At 43.7% G+C, this 25,570-nt stretch overlaps 1 protein-coding gene across 8 annotated transcripts in view; it reads left to right on the top strand.

The window, feature by feature from the left end:
* Positions 1-25,570, top strand: part of CUX1 (cut like homeobox 1) — a 263,931-nt gene that overhangs the window by 103,431 nt on the left and 134,930 nt on the right. For all 8 annotated transcript variants that reach the window (XM_056506370.1, XM_056506371.1, XM_056506363.1 and 5 more), the window contains exon 4: positions 11,414-11,492. In XM_056506370.1, coding sequence (XP_056362345.1) covers positions 11,414-11,492 — 79 coding nt within the window. The remainder of the gene's footprint in view (positions 1-11,413; positions 11,493-25,570) is intronic.

Raw genomic sequence — 25,570 nt, 5'->3', positions numbered from 1 at the left:
ATGTGTGCTTTCAGCACTGTTCTTTAATGAAGGGAATGTCTGAGGATCAAGTAAAAAACATAAATTTAAATTTGGCTGCAGTGAAGGAGATTCTCCCATTAGATCTTCCCTGCTGCAGACAGCTCCTGTTACCTTGGCATGGCTCACACACACTCCTCTCCCTGTAGTTTTGCTTCACTGATATAAAAGTGAAGTTTATTTTGGTATAAATTCAACATCACCTGAGTAAAATTTGTTGCTGTAATCCCCTGTTACATAAATGAAGCACAAATACATTAAAGATTGTGCTGCTGAATCTCTGAGCTGGTGATTCCAGTCTCCCTAATGGAGACAGGGTTTCAGAAACCTAAAAAACCTGAACTAATCATGATTGACTACATAAATGCACCACATTAAACTGTGAATTATGGTATTTGATTATAGATGTAATTACTGTATCTTGTTTTGGAGACAAATCAAAATACCAAGGATATGAGCCTGTTCTGTTGAGTTATATTTGATTGTTCAGGATATAGATCTGGTTTCTGGTTGTTGTTAAGGCTGACTTTCTAAAACATCAGGAGATGACTGCTCTGGGTATCTCAAAAACAAGTTTTGTTGAGCAAACAGTCATGCTCTCCATTTCAAATGCACAGGAGATGCCTCAATTCCTGTCCCCTGAGAGGCTCAGGGAGCAGCACTGCTGGGAACAGACACTGACCCCAGCAGCCCCTGGGATTGCCTTGCAATCATTTATTACCTGTCAGGGGATATTTAATGTCCTGGGAGGAGCTGGCAGAGGGACCTTCTGGTCACACAGTACCTGTGGGGTGGGATGTGAGCAGGGAGGAGGAATAGGGCAAGAGATCCCCTGATTTTACTACACAGACATCAGTTTTCAGCCCCAAATTTGTCTCTGGAGAGGTTCAAGGCCAGGCTGGATGGGCTCTGAGTAACCTGCACCAGTGGAAGGTGCACATGGAAGGGAGCTGGAACAAGATGGGCTTTGAGCTCCCTTCCAGCCCAAACCTTTCTGTGATTCTGTGATTCTGAGATTTTTTTAAAAAGATCAACAGCAGTGAGTAAATAAAGCAGATATTTGAGAGCTTTACATGGGTATTGCTGTGCCCCTGCTCCCCACCCCTGCCTCTCTTCAGCACTTTTTCTGCACAAATGTGTCAGCTCAGGTTGACTTAAACCTGAACTTAAATCCTTGAACTGTGCCTGGCTAAGCCTGACTTGACTTGGAGAGAGGGAAAGTTAAGCTCAGGTATTTATGTCCCCTCTCAAGCACGATTTTTGGGAGCTGCTGGTAAACCTGGGGCCAGTTGGCTTTTTTAAACAAACCCCCAGGTCACTTTAGCCAATTTTTCTCTTCAGTTTAAGCTGGAATGTTGATACTTTCCCCCAGTATTTTTCCTTTATATCATATGAATTTATAAATACCGGACAAAGCAGAACATTCTGTATTCCTTAGTTATTTAATCTCATTCATTCAGATAAAAACTGTTCCAGTTATCAAATATTCCGTTTCCATTAGTACTTGGAAACAACTTTTTTTTTTTTTTTATAGATCTCAGTGTGTTAAGTAACTGGATTTTTTATGATAAGAGTTAAAGTAAAAGCACTATAAAATAAAATTTAGCATACTACAAATTTTCACATGCATTCCTGGTTCAGCATGAGCCCCTATTAATTCATCACTGGAGAATAGTTTTATTATAGTACTTTTTCCTTATTTAGGATCTTAATGGAAATTTGAAGGCAGTTTTCTAATTTAACAGAATGTTGTGTCTGCTTCAGAGCTGATGGTATTGTTCTTTTGAAATCTGTGGGTAACTTTTCTGCCTTCCCTGGAAGATTTAAAATCTGGGTGGTGTAAATAGGCTATTGTGAGCAAGACAGTTAAAAGTCATTAATTTCAGAAGTGTAAAATTCCTGTCATTTTGATCTTAAATCTTTGTCTTGCTTTTCCTCTTCCTTGCCATTAACTTGAGGATGCAACTTATTAATGGTTTGCTGGGCTATATACAGGACAGAATCAGGAAAGGTTAAAGAGCTTTACCATGCAATCATGAAATTATTATTATATATAATTAACAAGGCACTCCTGCTAGCAGCCATCTGAAAAAGCTGAGGTTTGGGTAGGTCACTGTACTTTACCATGGGTACATCAGTGGATGGATATTTGTACATGAAAACTAAATAAAAAAAAAAAAGGAAGCAAAAAGAAGGGATGTTCTTGGGCTATGTTAATTTACAGAACTGAAGTTGTGGTATGGCAATCTAATGTTGGAGTCTGTATTTGTGAAGTCATCAGACAGATATTTTAAGGCTGGGAAAGGATTTCCTGAGGTCATTAGCATTCTTTTCATGTGGCATAAGAGCACTGTCCAACAGTAATGCAGTAATCCCTCATTTGGAGAACCCTCTAAGGCACAGACTCCAAAACAACATGCTGGACTTGATGTCTGTGAAAGCCATTTCTCATATTCTTCTCCCAGAGCAAGTACTTTTAAGGGTATTGCCATTCTGATGAGACCACTCTGGCTCCCCACTCAGCTGAATTGCTCTTTAAACTATTAATTTGGTCAGTCGAGTAATTTAATAATTTTCCATATGCAGACAACAGAAGCTGAAAATCAGTTTGATGTGCTGGAGCTACTAATCATGTCTTTGAAGGAGTACTCTAATAATGTGTGTGCCTAAACCACTTCAGACCTACGTTCCTTCTGCAGTTTGAAGGACTGCTCCTGAGCTGATACTCATATTTTTCTATTTTACCCCCTTTAATTTCCTTATGTTAAATTTCCAAACCTAATTAATACAATTTCTTTCCTGTACGTTCACTCCATGATGGCTCAATTAGAGCAGCAGTAGAACTGTGGTTCAATATTCAGGCCAACTTCATAATTGAAAACACATTTTCTTCTCAAAAGCTGCAGCTGGTTTGGTTCTGCTCATGCAGAAAAGGATATAACCTTGCATAACATAGGAAATGAACGGTTGAGAGAGAAGCCAAATTCAATTTCAGTCAGATATTTTGAGGATAAGTCCATGATCTATGGAAGCAAGGGAATGAAAAGTGTGTGTATGTGGAAAGCAGCGTGTTCAGCACTCTATTAATCACGGCCAGCCTGGGTGCTGTTGTGTGCCTTGCGTTAGCACTGATGCTCACAGGGAGGCTGGAGAGCAGCCAAGCACTCCAGAAGTTAACCTCTTAAAGACCCTGAGCTGCTTTCTGTTGAATAAATGTAATTTTGTGGTCAGAAATAAATGCTTGTGATGTAGCAGGAGCTTTGAAAACAACAGCGTGGCAAAGCTATTACAAATTGCTCTGTGTTGGGGAAGTCAACAGCATACATCAAAATCCAGGGCTCGTGTTTGGGCCCAGAGCCTCCCTGCTTTTCAATGAAAGTCCCATCAAAACCCTCTATTTACCAAAAGTGAATATTTTTGGCAGTTAATTCTCTTTTAAAGTCCACTCTGCATCTCAGTTCTGTTCCTCAAAGCAGGGAGAGGTCGTGACCCGCTCTTGGGGTAACGGCAGCTCCACAGTGCTTTCATTTCTTTGTTTACAGAAGTGTGTAAATGATTATTTATTTATTTTTGGCTGGCTTGATTGCAGTTTAAACAACATCTTTCCTGAGGAAGGTGATTTAAATATACTCCAGCATCTCACAGGCTCTCCCTGCTGAGCACACAGGGTGGCTGCTGCAGGGTCAAACACATCCCTGAGAGGAGACACTGACCTGCAGGGGAGGGACAGATCTGCAGAGACTCAAATCCAGTCAGAGCCTCTCCCATTACATCCCTTTTTCCTTCCTGGGACAGCTCTCAGCTGTGGGGATAACAGGCAAAGTCCCAAACCTTGCACATCCCATCACCAGCAGCAGTGACAGGCACTGTGCACCTTCCCCAAAGCTCTTGCAGGTTCCTCTCCAACTTGCAGGCAAGTTGTACCAAGACAGCAGAGACTACCAGGGTAACTTTGGGGAGGATCAGCCCAAATCCTCTTATTTTTACATAATTGACAAAGTGCTGAAATTCCTGTTGGCAGCTGGTGGGCTGTCTGTGCCGCTGCCATGCGCTCGGGGGCAACGGGAACAGTGGTGGGAAATTCAGTTTTTTCAGGATTCCGACAGCACTGGTGCAGCTCACAGGGTCAGGAGTGTCTTCTCATCCTCAGCAGAAAAAAAAAAAAAGAGAGCTTGAAGTGTGCTGGAAGGAATGGGGATGGGAGGGCTGGGCCAGGCGAGGTATTCTGCAAGTCCCTGTTTCTCCAAATACAGAATTATCTCTGTATTTTTTACAGAATTACCTCTGTTTATTACAGATTTATTATGAGATTCTATACAAGGTGGTGTCTGGTCTTGCTGTGTCAGAAAAGAGAAGCAAGAGAGTGAGCTCAGTACAGAACACCAGGAAAAAGGGGCATCTTGGTATTTATGCACAGGTGGATTTTGCACAAAGGTGGTTAATGAGCTCCTTCTTGCACGGATTACTTCACCTAATTTTTTAATCAGAAGTTTGGATCATCCATGAGGGAGAGGAGTGATTGTGGGTTCCAGGTCACTGCTCAGGGACTGGAGGGCAGGTGAGAGCACCCACTCACCTTACCCACAGCTCCTGCTGCTGGGGAACTGGGGGAGATGTGGGACAGCCCAGGCTGCTCTGTCCTGGCCTCCTCCCCTTCCTCCCTGCCCCATTTCCCCACCAAACATGGCTGGGCTGGCATGGCCAGAGTTGTTCTCCATCCCTGTGCTCTCACAGAACCTTGAGGATCAGAACTGGCAAGCTCTGACATCTCCCTCTTTGGTGACAGAACAAATGATTCACTGATCTATTCAGTAGAAAGATGTTCCTTCAGTTTTGGGGGAAGGATGTGTCTGTCCCCTGTTTAGAGGTCAGCTCTTTGTTTTACCTTTTTGGCACTAAGAAAATTCACAACTGCCTGTGCTGACTTGAGGAAAGAGGTTAGGATGCAAAATGTAGAATTATAAGGGTAAATAATTCTTCATTGTGCAGCCAAATTGGGGCATCCCATATCTGGTTTCACACAAGGTTTTTACACCCCTTAAAATTCAGGTACAACACAATTTGACTAATCACTAGCACCCACACTTACTAACTGGAGTAAAACATTGAAAATCAACCTCATTTCAGCAGTCTATGGATCCAGGCATCCCTGGCTGAACTTGCTGGTTTGTGACACCAGAAAACACTGGAAAACACTGTGAGGGTTTGAATAAAGTGTCAGAGGGGTTGGGATGCTGGCATTACTTGGTATTCAGGAGTATCCTTTACCTTTCCATGAGCAAAGTCCTAATTTCCAGGACCAGGCTCTCCTTTGATTTGTTTTACTTGAGCATGAGAAACACCAAAGCCTCCAGGAAAATTGTAAGGTGTCATTACATTAGAGTGTATAATATGAACTAATATAGACATGAAGAAAGTTAATCCACTTTCATTCTGCAAAGATGGATACAAGGGAATTTTGGTGACATTTGGCACTCTGAGCCTCCTTGTGCTGCCCATTCCTTGTCACTGGTTTTGTGCTGTACCCAGTCCATGCAGGTGAGGGGCTGATGCTGTGGGGTGTCCTTGCCCCAGCTCTGGGTCCCCACCTCCTGCCTCGTGCTGAGCCCAGCAAATGCACAGGATGAGTCAGTTCACTTTGCCAGCACAATGGAAAATAAATTCTCCCTCTCCTCCTTTAGTTTTTCACCAAGCCACTGAGCTGAATCACACTTGAGGGAGCAGGGCTGCTCCCTGCCTGCCCCATGGATGGGTTGGGAGCTGGGTGAGAGCTCTGAAACACAGAGAGAGGTGAGGAGGGAGGCAGGTGTGTTATCCAGGGCTCCAGGAGAGGTCCAGCAGGGCCAGCACAGCTGCTGATCCAAAGGCAGGGTGGCAAACAGGATTTACTCAGAGCTGTGGCTCTGCTGTCTGTATCTGCAGGCACATGTTGGGCTGGGCTGCTTTACTGGGAAGGAAGATCAAAGATTGGAAAAGCAGCAAGAAGCTGTCCTGTGAGAACATTCCTCAGGGGATGGCAGCCTTGTTTGTCTGGGAAAATCAGGATTTATCTGGGCATGAAAGGAGGAGGACATTTTAAGGGTTCAAGGTTGCAGCTCTTTCACAGTAGAGGGAACAAAACTGAAAAATTGAGGGGTTTGAGCCCTTCCTAAAGCTCTGCTTAACTTGAAGGTAAACCAACAAGTTGGTGAGGCAGGCTTGCCCTTCCCAGGCTCTTTCCTGGTACCTCTGTCCCAACCCAAGCAGCTTTGTTAAACAGATTGGTATTGGATCCACTGGGAAGTCCTTAATTCTGTTAGAGAATTTATAGCCCAGCTAAAATCCACACCATATGCCTTAAGCAACTGCACAGAAATAATTTCCTTATCATTTTGCTTTAAAACAGTTTTAATTGCAACAAAGCTAAAAATAAGAATCTTTTACTTTTTCCTTTTGTCAGTGGCAAAAGGAATTAACAGGGATGGTGAATACATTTTTATAAATTTGTAAATTACAATGTTATTTTTTATTAATCAATTTATTAATGTAGATATCCCTTGGTATTAAGAAAGGGATGTCAAGCCAACTGTATTGTAAAGGCTTCAAAGCAAGACTGATGCATTAATAATCCTGCTATAGCCACCATTTGATTCCAAGGCAGTTATTCAAGAATACAGCATGGCTTAAAAGAGTGGTGCTTTAATGAGCTGTTCTCATGCTTTTCCCTTTGTTTCATATGGTTCTTCCAGCTCTTAATGGTGTTTTGGTAACTTGTAGTAATTGAAGACAAATGGAAAAACTTCGTGATGCAAAACAATACGACAGAAGACGTGTAAGGGAAAAGGGATGGGTGTCTCCTTAGGCATCCATTTACTGAAAATCAGAACAGAAAAATAACTTCTCTTTTAAATAATTTATTTTTACTTGATAAATTAGTTCCAGATTGTGTGCAGGACAGTAAAATGCATGTTAAGGTGATTAGCAAGAGTGAGAACTAGCTTGGAGAACTATGAGGATAAATGGAAGAGCTGGGACTGCAAAGTTCACCTTTAGCACAGTTGTGTTTGTGGCACTGAGAGTAAATCAGCAGTGCTTTGGTAATGCCAGACACAGCACTGGGAACCCCTCACAGAGGAGCTGCCTTTGGGATGCTGAGTGCAGCATCCCCATCTTCCAGCTCTGCTGAGTGATCCACGTGGATCTAAGAGGAGCAGCACATGTGCCAGTCCAGCTCAGAGATGTGTTCATGTGCTGATATCCCTCAGTTCAGAGAGTTCAAGTGTTGGTGCAGGATGTGCTGGCATCTGCCAGTCCAGCTCCCTTGCAGAGAGCGTCATCCTGCTGTCCCATCTTTAAATTCAGGAGCAGAGGTGTGCATCCTTCAGTCTGACTGCATGAGGCCATACCATGTTCATACAGCCCAGAGCATCCCAGCCCTGTGGACCCCTGCTCAGGAGATTATGGGGCACTAAACATCAGCTGGAATCTCCTACTGCATTAAAACTGACAGATTCCAAACTAAAGCCACAGGCTTTGCTTTTATCCTTCTGAACTTGGCTGGACACAGGTGAAAGAGGCAGCATTCAGATAAACCTGCAATCAGCACCTTCCCTGTGCCAGATTTGTGGTGTGTGTGGTGTCTCTGTAAATGTGGAGATAAATCCGTGGATTTTGTTGATATTTTGATTTCAGCCAGGTGCAGTGGGTATTAGACTGGGACCAAGTGCTCCTGAGCTAGCCTGTCCATATTTTTTGGGGAGCAAGCCAGCAGTGTCAGACAGCAAGGGAGAGTGGGATCAGACCAGGGAGATTGGAAGGAGACAATCCTGGAGGGGAAGGGGAGACACTCAGCCTGTAGGAACCCTGAGCATCAGCTCAGGAGAGCACTTGACCTGGAAAAAGAAGGTGGATAAAGGGAGGACTGGTCTCAGCCCCTGCCTGGCCACAACTCCTCCATGAAGCTGCAGTGATGTTTTGGGGATGAAGAGTGAGATGAAGGCTGTGCTGAGCAGGGAGGATTGCTGGTGTCTCAGCTCTGTTATCTCACTGCAGCGCCAGTGGTATTATCAAGACAAATAGGATGCCAGAACTTAAAAGTGAACATATGTTTATGGGGGTGGTGGGGAATACAGAGGTCACTGTTGTTTCTTTCTGCTCAGAGAAGACATAATGGGGCCTGGTTTAGATAAATTAAGATTTGGAGCTAAGCTCGTGTCAAGACAACACGAGTGTAATTATAAGTTGACTTCTTTCAGGGTCCCTAAAGTTTTTAGAGCCAAATAAAAATGTTCAGCAAGAGTTTTATAACGTAGTTTAATTGAGCTGATTGCAGCTCAGCCTTGTTGGCTCCTGAACCAATTTTACTTTGATTTGAAAAATTTTCAGTGAACTTCCAAATGTTTCCATGTCATTTCAGTGCTCTGTTTCCTCTCTCTCTGGACTTCATTTATATTTTGCTATTTTTGATGTCTTTTTCCTCCCATATTTCCTTATTTCCTTATGCACCTGGGTGCTGGCATGCTTAATTATTTTTTTAATTCCAGTTAAAGTTGTCGTGGTGCTTTTTCTAAATTTTATTTTAAGATATAAAACAGTTGCAGTGCTCATTTTTAGTAGAACTTTAAACCAGACAGGTTGATTTATTTTTTTAACAACTAAAACATAAAACCATATTTCTGCCTAGTGGGATTGTTTTGGAATTCTAGTTTTGAATTTGAGGGTGAAAAAAGGTGTAAAATACCTGTGATTTACAAACTGCTTCCTTTGGAAAGTCTCTGATCTCCTTGCAAGATGTTGTTTCAAATCTGGTTTATATTTCCATCACTCTATAACTGGTAAGGAGCAAATAAACCATACCTTCTATAATACTTAGAGAGAATAAAAGTACAAATGCTCTTTATTAAAATGTGGAAAAACTGTAATAGGAAAACAAATCCATCCTGTTATTTCCCAGAAATGGAAGCATTTTAAGTGCTTTGCTTTTCATAAAAGGGGCAAATGAATTTTTTTTCAAAATACAGTACAGAATCAGTGCTGTAATGCTAATTGTATTTAATAATAGTAATTTAAATTTGGCTGCTCTCTGCCAAGCAGCAGTGAGAGAAAATTGTATGTGGGAACGTTGAAGTCCAGAAGTGTAACATATGGTGTGGTTTGGCCTTCAGAGAGTCTCTGTGCACCCATGAAACAGCTCAAGTGCACGAGGGTCCCTGGTGCTGCCCCTTCCTTCTCACCCCATCCCCAGCATGGATTGACACCAAGGCCTCCCTGCCTTTGGCACTTTCTTCCACAGGCTCATTTCAAGTACTCCTCGTGTGAAAATGTTCTCTCCAAATTGCTTCTCTTCTCCTTCCCTAACGAGCATCAGTCCATCTGTGATTGCTCAAATTCAGATTATTAAGTGGGTGGTTCGCAACCATCAATCCCTTGCTCTGTGGCAGGTTGGATGCCCTGGGAGATTGCAGTGCCTTTCTTGGAAAACTCTGAAAGACCAGCATGGCCAGCTCTTGAGAATTTAGATCTGCTCTCCACATCCTCCATCATTTCGCCATCTGATGCTCATTTATCACTTTTCCAATACCCTTTGATAAGCTGCAAATAGGTCAGGTGTCAGTTACACCCCACCTCCACCCATCTCCATAAATTAATCCAGAATCCTGGAGGGTGTAAGCTAAATAGGAACTTGGTTTATTTCTTTAAATACAACCTTGTACTGTGTTGCCAGAACTGGTCTCTTCCCAGCCTCTCGCCGTATCTCCCAAGATTTCCTCGCTGCTGCTGCCAAGTGCTGTGCAGCCACTGCCCGTGTCCTCATCTCTCTCCTTGACCCCTCCTCCCCTCCAGCCTTCTCTTGCCTTGCACCTTGTGCATTGTGCTCCTGGCTGATTTCTGCCATAGTCCTTGTCCTTTGGTTTTCTGGCCTCAATCCTGCCCGCAGTGATCCCGACAAGCCGTGATCTGATCCACACCAGCCCCGCGCCGCACTCCCAATGACTCCGCACGTTATTTAATCATCCACGCTGTAGGATTGCCCCTCTCCCTTCCCAAACCTTCCCTTTCTCTTCCCAGAGGCTTTTCAGGACAAAGTAAACACAAGTGACCCCACAGCCCCCTCCTGCTTTCTCTCCCCTCCTTTCCTCTCCCGGGCACCCGGTGCTGGCAAAGCCCTGGCTTGGTCACACGCTTCCCAGTGTGCAGATCCCCCTCCTGCAGAATAAAATATCAGATACTTTCCTGAAATACAGATACAGTAAACTCTGGCCATTGTTTCTGCCTTATCTTCCGAATCAATAATGTAGAGAAAGAATTCAAGGACGTTTTTCAGACAGGGCCTTCCTTTTTTTAGGCCGTGGTGACGTCCGCACCTTTAAATGGTTCCATAATATTCCCTGCCTTTCAAATACACAGAAGAATTGATATCAGGCCTTTGTATCCGCAGTTCTTCAGATCCTTCCTTGCCTTTTATTAAAATATGGGAACGATAATCTCCGTGCCTTTGGTTTCCTGATTTGGGTAAGCTGCCACAGAGCTGTGTCAGGCTTTCCTGTTTCCCTTTCTGTCCCTCTGCGTTGGAGTATTAACTCACTGGATCTGATCCTGAGTCAGTTGGGTTGTTTATTGTCAATATGAAGCAATAGAAAATCCTCTGGTTTCTAGTACAAAAGGAAAGTACATGTTTACCAAATAAAAGTTGCTGTGGAATAAGTATTTTATTTTCAGAGCCCTTAAGCTGCCTTTCCTTGTAAAATGGAGTTTTTGATGAAAATACAGACACGGGGGGAAATAAAAAAATGATAAAAATAAATTCTGAGTATTGTGTGTGTTACAGAACACAAGGAGAAGCGGGTCAGAGGAGCTCAGGAGTGCAGACTGTGCCTGACCTGTGTTAGAAAACTTCCTTGCATGCAGAAGATTCACAGTTATTTAGTGTTAAGTATCACAGGGTGCTCAACAAGTTCATCTTTTCATCTCCTCACAGGCTTATTGGAAATAATAGAAAAATCTATTTACCACAATAAAGGCAGAGTGGAACATCAGAAGTGGCCGCAGTTCCGTTTGCTGTGTTAGATCTCAATAAGTGGTAAAGGAAAACAGTTGTTGAGGAGAGAATCTGCCTGGCAAATACCAGGCTTTTTATAAAGATTTAAAGTCAAGAATCACAACAGGCAGGAGTGTTCATGAAAATATTGATGCTTGTTATTGGGCTGAAAAATGGACTTTAAATTGTATTCAGTACAAATGTAGCAGGAACAGTCTTTTAAGACTGCATCTATAGGAGCTGTACACAGGAGACCTGAGTTCCCTTTTTATATACTTATTAGTTTTACATGAAATTATTAATTTGTATTTATAGCTCTGAGTGTGAGAGTTGTACTGGAACAAGTCTTAAAGCTTCTTTTCTTATTTCCCCTTTTAGATTGATGCATTGGGTAAACGAAGCAAAGAAGCAGAGGCAGCCTTCTTGAATGTTTATAAGAGATTAATTGATGTTCCAGGTAAGCAAATTATTCCCTTATTCTGAGAAACTAATGGTTCATGTTTGTGTGAATGCTACTGGGCATTTTTCCTATCTTTAATAAGGTAAATACGAGCAATGGTTTTGTTCTGGAACTGATTGACTCCTGTACTGTTTCTAATGAAGAGAACTGTAACTGTGGCACATTTCAGGACTTCTCATTGCATCTACATGTTAATGTTTGTATGAATCAATTTATATTATTATGATACTGTGTGATCCTCAGTATTTTGTTTGTTAGAGGGTTCAGACAATTTTAACAAAAAAAATGCATCTTGAAGCTTCACCAAGGAACAGCAATATTTGTACTTTTAAAGGATAGAGAAAACTTTTCATGCCTTCCAAAAAAAACAAAAGAAAAAGCCTTACTGAAAAGTAAATCACTACCAAATTTCAGTTCTGTGCAGTCTAAGTGTGACCATAAATTTTATTCAAAGGCCTTTATTGTATGTGTTTTCAACTTCCCTTTTGTTTGGCATCCAAACTTTCTTTGTTTGGCATTTGGTTTTAGTTCATGTCTTTTTACATTTTGGGAGTTGATTTTTTTGTTTTCCCCAGTGGTAAATAAATAACTGCCTGAACAGATTTTTCTTTTTGCAGCTGTACTCACAGCTAAGAGGGAGTGAGGAGCCCAAGTCTCCACTGCCACAACTCAGCCTGACTGAGCTGTTGGCACACACTCTGTGTGTCATTTTATAGTTTTATAAAACATTAACATTACATATATATAATATTCAACATACCTCAAGAAGGGTTTTGAGGTGCAATTAATACTTTTAAGGCTTCATAGTACCCTGGCCTTTACTGGTTTTACTATTTAAGAAGCACATTTCATGCATGCTTCAAATAAAAATTAATTTTTTAATGTTTTAGCTTAATGATTAACTGGTTGAAAGGTCAGTGTTTTCAGATGCTCAGTTTGAGCTAACAAATTTGTTTTTTTATGCTTTCCCATTCACACTGAGCAGTGCCCAGTGGCCAGTCCCTTTGTAGGGGTGCAGGGACTCACCACGCTCTTCCTGGGGCACAGCTGCCTCAGAAATGTTGTTTTTAGGTTAGTCAGCTGTGGTCTGTGAGTTTTGCTTCACTTATCTCCTGCTCAGAGTCTCAGTGATGTTCACTGAACACAGAGCAGCTCCCTTTGGCCACCAGGAGGGTCCCAACCATCCCAGGCAGTTTGCTGGCACAAGCAGTGTGGGCTGGGATGGGCACCCACAGCTCTGGCTTGGAAAGAAACCCCTCCAAGAAAACATTCCCAACATATCTGCAGCCTGGGAGTGCAGCAGTGAGCGCTGGGGAGAGGCACTGCAGCCCCTCCATCTCTGCACTAACACTTGCTGCAGCTTCCTGCCATCATCTGGGAGCTCAGGAGGTTTGACTTGGAACAGTCTGGCTTTTTTCACGATTGAGAAGTGGTGTCAAACAAGAGCTGTGTGGGATCCTTCGTGTGCTCTTGTGCAGAGGCTTCTCCCTGAAGCCTGGCACGGTCACAGGTGCTGGGATCTGAGCAGCAGATCAGACAAGCCTTGAGGAGAAGGTAGGATTTATATCCCACCATGCTGTTGACATGGTGAGGGACTTTGTCAGGAGTTCTTTGTAGAAGAAAGAATTTTCTCTTTTCCTTCATTTTGCAGGAGCAAAATTTATAGCCCTGCTCCCACACCCCACAGCCTCTCTTGCCCCACCGTCCCCTGCACGTGCCTTATGTCACCTGTCACAGAAATATTTCTTTGATATTCTTAATACACATAAAAACTTCAGCCTGGCTGAGTTGGGAGTGCAATGGAGTCTGTGGGATGAGAAATATCTCCAGGTTTTAGGCCCGTGCTCTTACCTGGAGGTCTGAGGTAAAAGTAAATTCCATGTTCTCCAGAAGTCCAGCCAGTCTTGTGTAACTGTGTGCAGGCATAACAAATACTCACAAGTTACAACACACACTGCAAGGAGAAAGAAAGCAGCCATTAGGAATGTATGGCACTGGTCTTTGTCACTCTGCTTCATTGTGTTGCTCATTTTTTTTGCCCCTCTCATCCTGTGTAGTCTGTCTGCTAGGTTGGGCAGTGTCCATGGAGGGTTGGGTGGGTATCCATGGAGAGCTCTCCTTTATAAACAGCCATCAGTATTCATTTATCACATGTGTTGCTTTGCCTCTGTGTGGCTTTACATATCTTTTGACCTGTTCATTTGGTATTTCAAATATTTAGGTACACTTTTAGCTCCCCAATGCTGCTGTTTTCTTTTTTGGTGTGAGAAGGGAGGGATGATGTTTGGGGGAAGCTATGCCTGGAATGCTGCAGAGTGGTTATTTAGCATTAAGCATCGCTGTTACATGACAAGGGTGCAATTTTATCAGACTTTCAATATCCTTTATAGGACCATATAATAATTGCAGCTGAAGTCTAATTCCCAGCAGCCAATTTTATAGTTCTTGAGGAAAGCGTGTATTTCTCTCCTCAGTAATAATGTGCACACTTTATATAATTAAAAAGGGCTTCTATTTTAATTTTACTATAAAATGATCTGTATTGCAACTCCAGCTACAGTGCTTTATGGATTCAGCAAAGTTTAATGATTTTCTTTCCTGACCTGACCAGAGTTTTCACTCAGGCTCACCAGTAAGGAATTTGTGGGAAGGGTGGTATTTTACTTGTAAATTTTCCTATGTATATCAGGGGTTTTTCCTTTAAAAGATAAAACAGACCTTTTATATATCTCTCTCCAGCTTTATGATGCTGTTAAAGCAGCACTATCATTGCTTTGTGCTGCAAAATTTATCCTTCCTAAAGGAAAGCACATGTCAAGGAAAACATTTTGGTTTATGTACATTTATACATCTGTAATTCTCACTCAGATCGTTCTGTCTTGCTTGAGACTGAACATTTTTAATTAATGGAATTAATTTTCTCATTTAATTGCCTTATTTTCAGTATGCAGTACAGAGCAAGGGAAAAGCGAATGCTGCCACGTGAATTGCACTAATCAACAAGGTTGTCACAACTTACCTTTAAAAATAATGTGAATATATTTATTTTGAAGTAAAGGGAGGTTGGTCTGTGTTTTGAGGAAGCCTTTTTCCATCTGTTCAAGATTCCTTTGTCTCCAGTTTTATAATGTAAGTGTATTATGTTAACACTCTTGGCTTTTAGGGTCTTAATTTTGCAAGCCTTAAAGTGAAATTGGAGCTTTGTTGTGTGTTTGGAGGAGCAGTGTTGCCTTGCATAAACAGCATATCCAAAATTTTTTTTTTTCCTAAATCTTTAAAGGAAAAATAATACACATCTAAAATGCTAAGTATTTTTAGTTCAAAAAGAAACTGTGTTCACTACTTTATTTTTTTTAAACAAAACTGCAGTGTAATTTTCAAGTAAAAATTAAAACACGGAGACCAAGTGAATGCCAGGTGTCAGTGTCTGGATAAAGTTGTTCAGTAGAATTTTCTTTCTGCAATGGATCACTGCAGTTACAGCCCAGTGCCACGGTGGATTTGCTCAGTATTTTGTCTCAATATTGCTCCTGTGTAGGCAAAGAAGAAACAATTCTGCCTTTAAACACAAACTCTGCTCTGGGGATGTGGCACAATTAAACCCAGTTGAGTTCAGTCCATAGAATAGGACAAACCACAGTTTTTTCAGCATATGCATGTTTGAGAGGGAGGGAAGGTTAATGCCAACTGTTTGCTCTTGGTTTGGAGGGGCTGTGCTGCCTTCCAGGGCTGAGCCAGAAACGGGTTTCGTTTCTCCTTAATGGGAATTTTCTCATCAGGAAACAAAACGACTCTCGGGGTGTAAAAGGGGATGTGTGTGTGGTTTTATTGCAGACCCTTCCCAGGTCTGTGCTGTGATCAGATTTGGTGCTATTTCATGTGTGTGATGTAGGTTTTAGCTCAGAGGACCTGCTGTTGAAGGGAAGTATAACAAAAACAGAGAACATAAAAATAAGACTTTTTTTTTTTAATGTGTCCTGTCAAAACAATCAAAAGCAATAACAGTGAAAGATGGCTGAAGTAGAAATTTTATCTTTCCCTTGTTCCTTGCCATCATAAATTGCACACCCAGCCGTGGGGGCTGTGTCTCACAAAGGGGTTTGAAGGAGGAGCAGGCTCTTTCCAAAGGAGTTTTCCACACACCTATCACTACATGTAGTATTTTAATCTACACACAACCCCAGTTCTGCCTTGCAAATTCCAACTGCCCTGCATAGGGCATTCTTTTTCCAAGGAATGCTTTAACTCAGAAAACACAAAGTTCTTTTTGAATAAATGATCAGTAAAACGCTAAGTAAGTGTGAGGGAATTACTTCTAAAAGCAGACATTAAAATTATTTGTAGTGCTTGCAAATAATCAGCCATTTATAAGCATTTTCCTTTTGATTATTTACAAGTCACAGCCCTCTCTAGCCTTGCAGTGCTGTTTGGGCTATGAGAAAATTCCATTTAAAGTGTATTTGATCAATGTCCTGAGGTTAAAAGTGATACAAGAGAAAAGCAGGTTTGATTTTGGATTTGGTTTGGGTTGTTTTCCCCCAGAAAAATTATCTGCTGCTTATGTTGGAGGTGACAAATATGTATGAAGTTGTTGTGTTTATGTATGTCCTGTGACATGTTTGGATTCTTTTGGAAAGTGTAATGTTAAGCAGAAAGGTTAATGCCAGCCCTGGTAAGAAAGTCTGTATAATAAAGACTTTTACAGACCCAGATGACTCATGATGTGCTAAAATTTCAGCCTAGGTACCCCCAGCCTTTTCTGCCTTTAGGGAGAGCTGGGTGAATGTAAATTTCGGGGGTAATAAAGAGAGGTGAGGGAAAAGAGGTTCACTCTGAGGGATTGTGTTTAAGCACATCCCTAAGGAGAATACTAAAAAGAGTTCAAAAAAGTTAATACTTAGAGTGCTCTTGTCTGAGATAATGGTTAATTGGTTAGCAAAATTCTAAAGAGCAAGATCACGTTTTAGTAAACTCTGAGTTTATGGTACATCAAGGCTGAACAGCACAGATTATTTTTGAGAAATGTTTGGTATCATTGCAGGGTGAAAAATTTTAGGCAGTTCCTCATTTGTTAATAATACATGTCAAAACTGTCACCCCTTTCCCAATAAAATATGTTGGAATAAAACAAAGGACAGACCCATAAAATGAACAAGTTTATGGTTTTGCTGCCCCAGACTGTACAAGGGAAATGAATATTCATAACATGCCTTTTCTCAGTGTTATAGGGAAAGGAAAACAATATTACAGTGAGTACTCTCAGGGGGAAAGGAAGCAAAATGAACTTGCTCACGGACACAGAAGTGGCACAGACACCCCTCAAGCACAGCAGTCGGGTGTCTTTCTAAACACACTTGAAAAATCTGATAAAATTAAGCAGAAAATTGAGCATAGTTAATACTTGAAAGAGTGAAAAGCCATAAACCCCTGTGGCTGCAGGCAGTGATTTAACTGGTGAGTGGATTCCATCTGAAGCCAAAATCCTTGATGCTTCACCTGCATGTTTAGAACAGGTAAAAAGAAGGAGTTGCACGAACAGGAAAATCTGGGAGTGAAGTCTGTACTATAAAAATTTAGAAACTTAGTGATTCTCCTCAAACTGTTGTGCAAATCTGCAAGGGGTGCCCGAGTGAGAGGTACAATTTAAAGTCCCGACTGCCGAGGGGAGATTTGAGCAGAGTTCTCAGAGAGCAGAACTGGCACCGTTTGGTTTTCCAGAATATCCTGAATCACCCAGGATGCTGCTCCTGCCTTGGCAGTCCAGTGCTGAGGAATGTGCAAGTAGCTCACAATCACTTCAGCTCCTTCCCCGTGGGGCTGGAATTCCGAGCCGCAGCACAACGTGCAGTTTGGGATGTGTGCTGGGTGAGTGCATCTGGTAGGGCAGCACTGTTAGTGTTACACAGCTATTTTCAGATGGAGCACGAAGTCCTGGCCAGTTCCCATCTTTAGAGCTCATTCACTTTATCCTTCTGTTTTGAAACCCATGTCAAAATAACTGAAAATAGTTCTGTTACCTCAATACGTGGCTTGAAGTTGGGCTTGTCTGATCACATACTTTTTTCTGTAGTTTTTCTCGTTGAATTAATAATTGGATAAATTCCTTTGTAAAAGCCGGAATAAATATTCAGAGGAAGAAATATCCCTAAAGCATTCACTTTAAAAAATTTATTGTGTGGTTGTCAAGCCCTATTTCACTTGGTAGGCTGGAGGCACGGAAGGAAGAGGGGAGGTGCAGATAAGGGGAAGGATGCAGTGAATAGGAGCAGGAAGAATGTGCAGGAGAAGGAGATATCCCAGCAGATATCCCTGCGGGAAGGGGCCGTGTTCACCTGCAGGGTGTCACTGCAGCCCTTCAAAAATGTTGCTGCAGGCAGAGGTTTAGAGCAGCCCCAAGGTCCGTGACTGGAGCAAAAGGCAGAGCATGCTGGGGAGGGGGAATATTGGACTTTCCCTTTCTCAGTTGCAGGAATGTGAACTGGAATTAAAATAAACCCCAGCTTTCAGAGGGTTTAGTGCTAAGTCTGTTCAGAAGCTTTTAGGAGAAGGAAGGGATGAATATAGGAGAAATACTTTCAAACACAGTAGAAAGCTCTTTTTTCTTTTATAATCTCAAAGAAGGAGAAATGAAACTTGAAGTACCAGTGTTTTTTCTGTAACTGTCCTTTGCACTGAGCTTGCTGTATAAGCAGAAATTCCAGCGTCCTGGGCCATTACTAGAGCATTAACAATCAAATTGGAGCCTTTTCAGTTGCAGTGGCATCTCTTGTAACTCATTAGGTTCTTTTTCAGCTGACATAGTGCCATCAAATGCTGCCCTACCTATTATGCAAACTCCACGTTTAATATTAAAAACTTTTCTGAGGATTTACTTTGGTTACTCCTTTGAAAATAGAGGGAACTGCAGTGCAGTTTGTGAAGGAGTCGATCATTTACTCTGCCTTACGTGATTTTTTTTTGATTCTTAGAATAGTGATGCATCTCAATCTGGGTTGTCTTTCTGGCAATAACCATTCCCGAACTGGGAGATAAATAAAGGATATTTTTAAATAATAGCCCAGAAGATGTAAGGACCACACTCTGGGAGGGATCTGTATGATTGTGGTCACATTGCCTGTACACCATCCCGTGCTGTTTCATTTAACCCTGCAAGCTTTGGAGAACTTGTGCCGTGATTAATGGGGAGGAAAGGCGCCGGTCTGCTGCCACTCCCCCGTCCCAAAGCAGGGGGGTCCCATCACTCTGGCTTTGCTGCTTCCAGAGGTCGGCACAATTTGGAATTTGGCTTTTTTTGGCGTTTTTTTTTTTTCTTTTCTGGTAAGGAAAATGAGAGTCCCTCACCCTCTTGTGGGCACTTTGAATTCCCCAGTACAGCCTGCACAGAACACTCTGACAGCCGGAGGGTGAGGAGAATGCTGTTAAAAAGTGGAAAAAAATAAAAGGAAGACACAGATGTCAGTCCTGTGGGATGGGGGAGTAAGAAAATATGTATAATTCTTGATTGAAGGAAGAACCTTTTCATGGTTTTTATGAAGTGAGGAGTTGGAGAGATGATGAGCTTTGTTTCAAATGGAATTACGGCTATAACTCTTCTGTCCCTGGGCTACCAGAGTCATAGGGGAACGGGAGCAAAGCTATCATTTATTCCATGAAATCTTTGTCTCAGTCTCTCTAGGCTATTTCAATTTACCCCTGAAATTTCTGGGGAATAATTAATGAATTAATTAAGTATGCTGTGAGGTGTTTGAATATTCAAAAGCTACAATGTAATTATTATTTTTTCTAAAACACATTTCAGGTTATTTTCAGACATGCAGTCTCCCACAAAAGCAGTTACTACATCAGAAGCTCGTGGAGCTTCTCCGTGTCTGTAATCCCAGGATCATTCTCCAGCAGGAACACTCTGTGCAAAGAGCACTGCTGCATTTGGGAAAGGGGGAAAAAACTTTTTACTTTGTGACCAAAGTATTGTGACAGCAAGGCTGAACTCCTGGCTCTTTGAAAAAGTTAAATATGCAATAAAGTTGCATTTTAGGAGGATTATTATTTTTCCCCCTCCCTTATCGTTTTGTGTGGGCGTTTCTGGTGAGCGATCACCGAGAGCTTTGCTTACAGCAGGGTTTGGGCAACAGAAATTCAGTCGTGTTGAAAGAGACGTGTTGCCTTCCTTGAATTATTTTTAGATCCCAACCTTAGGAAACACATTTCCAGTGATATAAATTATTAATTGCCCCTGTAGTTCTGGCACTGTTTCATAACTTGCTTTCTTATCGTTTCCAGTGTTACAGGCCTGTAAATGAAAAGGGAGGAGGGGGGTTATTAAAAGGCGAGTCCTTTGTTTTGGAAGAGGCTCTTTAGGAGCTCCATGTTATGATACCAAAGGAATGGATTCTAAGGAAAAGAGGTTTAATTTAGGTATTAGGAAGGAGTTGTTCCCAGTGAGGGTGGGCAGGTCCTGGCACAGGGTGCCCAGAGCAGCTGTGGCTGCCCCTGGATCCCTGGGAGTGTTTAAGGACAGGTTGGACAGGGCTTGGAGCCACCTGGGCTAGTGGAAGGTGTCCTGCCCATGGCAGGGGATGGAACGAGATGAGCTTTAGGGTCCCTTCCAGCCCAAACCATTCTGTGATTCTGTGATTTCTATGACTGTATTTTGCGAGTAAGCCGAGAGCGAACCTCGGGCAGGGCAGAGCGGAGCGCTGGGCTCTCGTACAGCCCCTGGCCCATCCGTGAGGTCCCACCGCACGGAAAGACCCCACTTGTGATGATTTTACAGCGTGCGAGGAGCCCTCGGCACCGCACCGGCACCGCGGCCGCCGCCCGATCCGCCCGCGCTGCGATCCAGGCCGGGCTTTGCCGCTCTCCGCGCCGCGCTGCGGGCCGGGGCCGGCCGGGGGCTGCTGCGGGCTCCGGGCGGTCACTCCGGGCTCCGGACAGCCCTATGGGGGTCCGGGCAGCCCTTCTGGGGGTCTGGGCAACACCTCCGGGGCTCCGGGCTGTCACTGCCGGGGTCTGGGCAGCACCTCTGGGAGTTCGAGCAGCGCCTCACGGGGGTCCGGGCAGTGCCTCACGGCGGTCCGGGCAGCACCTCACGGGGGTCCGGGCAGTGCCTCACGGGGGTCCGGGCAGCACCTCACGGGGGTCCGGGCAGCACCTCACGGCGTCCGGGCAGCACCTCACGGGGGTCCGGGCAGCACCTCACGGGGGTCGGGCAGCACCTCACGTCGGTTCGGGCAGTGCCTCACGTCGGTCCGGGCAGCCCTTCTGGGGATCTGGGCAGCACCTCACGGGGTTTGGGCAGCGCCTCACGGAGTCTGGGCAGCACCTCACGGGGTTCGGGCAGTGCCTCACGGGGGTTCGGGCAGTACTTCCTGGGGGTCCCGGCAGTCCCTCCCGGGGATTCGGGCAGTGCTTCACGGGGGTCCCGGCAGTCCCTCCCGGGGATTCGGGCAGTGCTTCACGGGGGTCCCGGCAGTCCCTCACGGGGGCCCGGGCAGTGCCTCACAGATCCCGGTGCTCGCTCCCGGCGGGGCTGTCGGGGCCCGTTCCTCGGGAATGCTCCCGCCGAGCAGCACTCCGCCGCCTTAGGGTTAAATATATATATTTATATAAATATATATATATATGGGAAGAGAGGGTAATTTGGCCCTGCGCGCTGCAAATTGAACATTTAAACAATGACACAGTTTTTCCGCTCCGTTTGGCAAACCCCGCCATCAGCCCCTCGGTGTTGTCGGGGGTCCTCGCCCCTCACGGCAGCAGCAGCCACGGCCGAAGGGTTAAACATAAACTTTAAACATTCCCTGTCCCGCAGGAGCTCCTTTTCCATGAGCCGAGGTGGGCTTTTCCCCCCTCTCCTTAAATAACGAGGGTGGTCCCAGCATACTCTATATCGAGACAGCTTTTCATCAGTTGCTCATCAGCATGCTAATTGCTGTATGACTAATTATGCCCTGAATTCCAGTTGATTTTCTTAATGAGACAGCTGGGTTAATTATGTAATCGTATGATTACATTAGCCCAGAGTGCCCTGGCGAAAAGGAAGGCGGGCGGCAGTGGGATGTCACCGGGCGAGGGGCACGGGGGCAGCCGTGGTCATTCCGGCCGAAATCATCGGGAAGAGCAGCGCTGCGACAGCCCGCGGTGTAAACACCGGGATGTGGGATTGTTGACACCGGGAGCTGTGCCTTCTTCCACCTCGCAGGATGGGGGTTCGTCCACAAAATTCAGGCAGTCATCGATGGCCCTGTTGTGTCTCGGGGATTGAGGTTGGGTTTGGGCTGAGCGATGTGGGGTGGGGGTTGGATTGTAGAGTCATGGAATATCCTGAGCTGGAAGGGGCCCACAAGGATCATCAGTCTGTGAGGGACACGGCACAGCCCCAACAATCCCACCCTGGACATCCCTGGAGTGGTGTCTGAATGCTCCTGGAGCTCTGGCAGCCTCGGGGCTGTGCTCATTTCCTGGGGTGCCTGGGCAGTGCCCAGCAGTCTGTGGGGAAGAACCTTTTCCTGATATCCAGCCTGAACCTCCCCTGACAGCTCCAGCCATTCCTGGTCACAGAGAGCCGAGATCAGAGCTGCAGACTCCAGTGAGGGTCTCCTCAGCTGAACAAACCAAGTGCCCTCGGCAACCCCTGACCCTGCATCATCTACGTGTCCCTCCTTTGGACACTCTACATTATATCTTCTTTATCTTGTGACACTCAAAACTGCACCCAGCGTGGTGAGGGGCTGCCTCATGTAATGCCTAGTTTGGACAAAATCAATCTCAGTATTTCTTTTAAAATTGTTTGTGAAGTCAGTACATACCTAAACAGCAGAAAAAAAAAAAAAAAGGTTGCCTTGCCCTGCTGTTGAGAAAGGATTCATCGTCAGGACATGTGCGTGGTGTGAGAACAGCCTGAGAGGTGTTGCTGCGGCTGTGTCGCACCAGCTCGTTTGATGTGAACTATTAACTGCTATAAAAATCACTTAGCATTTGTAACATTAATTGTTTTCGTGTCTGTGTCCACTGAGACGTGTCCATCCTCCTGCTCTGTGGGGACAGAAGCTCCCCTGTGAGGGCACAGCGAGGTGTGTCCCAGCAGCGAGCAGGGGATGTGCCCAGAGCTCTGCAGTCCCTGGGGAAGGAGAGGAGGAACGGGCTCTGCGGGTTGGAAATTCGGCGGTTTCTGTTTCTGCTGTGGTAGCGTGGAGGAAACCTCGTCAGGGATCGGATCCAGATGTGCTGGGCTGCCTGCAAACACAGGATGCAGGGGGCTTCTCTGTGGGTATGGCATGCAACAAGTGGATCAGGGAAAATGAGCAGAATAGGAAATAAGAGAAAAAAATGCACTAAATTTAGTGTAAAAATAGACATCTCAATCTACTCTTGGGCAGTAATGATCTTGCAAAATGCTTCTTCAGGTTCTGGATGATTACTGATTTTCTGATTTTTTTATTTATCTTGTGCCTAGCAGGTATTCTGGAATTTCACAAGAGAAAATTCAAAGCAAGGGCATGATGAGGTTTCCATATTTCAGTGTTCAGCGAGGTGATTTTTCTCTCTTACAGACCACAGAAAGGGCATTTCCTTCGCTGCCTCTCTCCGTAAGCCAGGGCCAGTTGATTTTTTTGAGCCGTGTATGCCTGTTGTTTGTGTAATGAATCGAAAGTTTTGGTCCATTGCTTGTTTAAAAATTCAGTGACCTCCTGTTAAATGACATGAAACATACTTTGCAAAGCTGGTTAATATAAAAAGGTATGCTTTTCCATGCATGCATGTGTTGGGAAAAGGAGAGTATTTTTATTTATTTTTAATCCTCTCCACTCAGGTAGGAAAAAAAGCTATTGTGACTGTAAGGTTTATACTTGTTTCAGGTTAATTGGTGTTTATAAATACTCCAGAAATAACAGGTTTTTAGGCTTTTCAAGGTAAAAGAGCATGTTGGAGCTTGCCATGAGAAATTATTTTTCTCTGCCCAAAATGTCTTGGTTGGTCATTTTATTGTCATACAACGATTAGTTTTCTTTAATTTAGTTTATAAAAATTAAGTCTAAGAGGTGCTTCACCCCTGGGATTTTTTTACATGTCCTCTAGCAGTATTTGGTGGCTGCAGGCCATTAGTCCTTCAAATAGGCTTTAGTGAAGTTTGAAGTTTAATGCGCAGAGACTTTTTTTACATTTTGTTTGTTCTGTCACTGTTTTGCTACTTGAACATTAACCTTTAATAGAGCTAAATTAAATATACATGTCCTGATGAATAATTATGAGATTGCAAGCATTTTCATTTTGTACACAAAGCTTCTCAGGGATTGCAAATTTGACTAAAGGTTTAGTCATTATTCACTTTATAATGCCCATGTTATTTTTGTCTTTTAATTCTTCACTGATTTCAATATAAAAAGCCCTGTGTATTAGGAGCAGAATACCTCTTGTGCATGTCCTGGCTTTACAATAGGCGTGTTAAAATGAGGGTGGGGTAAAGTGCACCCACAATTTGGTCAAGTTCAGTTTCTTTCATCGTGGCACTTTAACACTATTCCATAGAAATACCCACAGCTGAAGCTTAAGATCCCGGGCCCAATCGGATTCATGGTTCCTGTAACAATTTAAGAGTGGCCAGAGCGAGACAATCCTGCCTTTCTTTGTGCTCAGCAGATGAATGTCCCAGGCTGGCTCTTTGGGAGATGCTGAGCTGCAGGAGTGTGACAAAACTCTCTCTGCAGAGGAAGGTCAGGGACCTCCATGGGAGCAGGGGAATGTTGTGACAGCCCACACCGTAATAGGACCATCCATAAATACTGCAGAGCCTTCAGCTCGTGCTACTGCTGCCACTTCAGCTCTCTATTTAATTCCTTACCTGTACCCCCCTGTCTCTGCCACCATAACATTTTAAGTTTGATTTATTATAAATATTTTAATACAGATAATAATAACGAAAAGTATTTGGCCTAAAAAGCATAAATGAAAAAGCTATGTAGTCATAAACTATGTATGTACAGAGAACAGATGACAAGCAACCTAGATTTTGTATTATGAACAGTGTAATGCCATAAGCTGTTGAAGAGCCCAGCTAACAAAATGCAGCAGGCTGCTACTTAGAATGTCTCTGAGCTCAACATAACCCAGTGCTATTCTTTTATAAACTATGCAACAACGCTGGCATATTGAAAAAACACACAGGCTCATGCTTAATGTGTTAACAGAGGTACAATAGACTTATTATGTGTTTCCAGAGACTGGAACTGAGGGTGGTCTGAAAAATTAATGACTGTGGTGGTTGAAAATTAAGTGAACTCCCTAATATATACTGTTGTTGATCCACTGAGTTTGGTGTTTAGCATTCCTCAACAGGAGACTAAATCTTTGCAGCCATTTCACAAGAGATGCTGGCGCCCGTAGCAGAAATGTATTCAATAATCTTTTATAAGTCCATCACACTCTGGAGTTTTCCTGTCCTGACTGGGAAGAAGTCCCAGAATAAATCACACGTGCACATGTCAGGTGTGTGCTGAGAATCCTCTTTACCAGAAGGGGATGAACATCAGAGAATTAATACTGAGAGGCCATTTGATTAATAGTGTAAGAAAAAGTGAAATCCAAACCCAAGGTTCATGGAATTGATTACATCCACACCATGTTTCAGATTATTACTGATCTGTCAATTAGAAAAAAGTGCCACTCAGATCTCCATGGTCGCAGAAACTGTTTGAGCTTTGCTGTGCAGGAGGGCAGAGTTTGCTTCAGAAATTCACTCCTGCTCAAGCAGAGGCCTGTGAGGGACAGTGGCTGTCAGTGAGCTGTGCAGTTTCATTGCTTTTCACTCAAAAATTCTCATTTTGCAATAAAAAATGTGCAGCTTAAAACTCTCACGTGTCTTTGTATCATGACTGTCTGCACCCAGGAACACTGTCCTGGGGATTGGTGCCAGGATGAGGAAGCTATGTCCAAATTCTGTGGAATCACAGAATGGATGGTTTGGGTCGGAAGGGACCTTAAAGCCCATCCAGTCCCACCCACTGCAATGGCAGGGACACCTTCCAATAGCCCAGATTGCTCCAGTGCTTGGACACTGCCAGGGATCCAGTGGCAGC

The sequence above is a fragment of the Oenanthe melanoleuca genome, chromosome 19 (genome assembly GCF_029582105.1).
Source record: "Oenanthe melanoleuca isolate GR-GAL-2019-014 chromosome 19, OMel1.0, whole genome shotgun sequence".
Taxonomy (NCBI): Eukaryota; Metazoa; Chordata; class Aves; order Passeriformes; family Muscicapidae; genus Oenanthe; species Oenanthe melanoleuca.
The sequence above is the reverse complement of the archived record's forward strand: the minus strand, read 5'-3'. Positions and strand labels throughout refer to the sequence as shown.